Raw genomic sequence first — 296 nt, 5'->3', positions numbered from 1 at the left:
TGGGCAGGAATCCTACCTTCTGCGCATCTCCGGTGAAATAGGCAATGGTCAAGGTGGGGAGGATCATAAACAGCGCATTGTAGTAGAGCAAACCGTATTTTCCCAGCTCCTGGAAAGAAGAAACATCTCTGTTGTAGGTAAGCTGGTTCCAAACAAGATCAAAAAAACTCATCCACATGGTGACTGAGGGCTGGCTCCGGTGAGCTAAAGCCACGTGGGATTCTCAGAGACAGAAGAGCTGGAGGTTGTCAGGGCTTTAAAATATATATAAATCTGTATTTTAATATACATATATA

At 43.9% G+C, this 296-nt stretch overlaps 1 protein-coding gene across 1 annotated transcript in view; it reads right to left on the bottom strand.

Moving 5' to 3' along the window:
* Positions 1-109, bottom strand: part of SLC35D1 (solute carrier family 35 (UDP-GlcA/UDP-GalNAc transporter), member D1) — a gene marked incomplete at its 5' end in the record, with an annotated part of 3,856 nt that extends 3,747 nt beyond the window's left edge. Inside the window, one exon of the mRNA XM_010138155.1 lies at positions 17-109. Within this exon, the coding sequence (XP_010136457.1) occupies positions 17-109 (93 nt within the window). The remainder of the gene's footprint in view (positions 1-16) is intronic.
* Between the last annotated feature and the right edge of the window lie 187 nt (positions 110-296).

The sequence above is a fragment of the Buceros rhinoceros genome, unplaced genomic scaffold, assembly GCF_000710305.1.
Source record: "Buceros rhinoceros silvestris isolate BGI_N320 unplaced genomic scaffold, ASM71030v1 scaffold22496, whole genome shotgun sequence".
Lineage (NCBI taxonomy): Eukaryota > Metazoa > Chordata > Aves > Bucerotiformes > Bucerotidae > Buceros > Buceros rhinoceros.
This window is presented reverse-complemented; position numbering and strand designations above follow the sequence as displayed.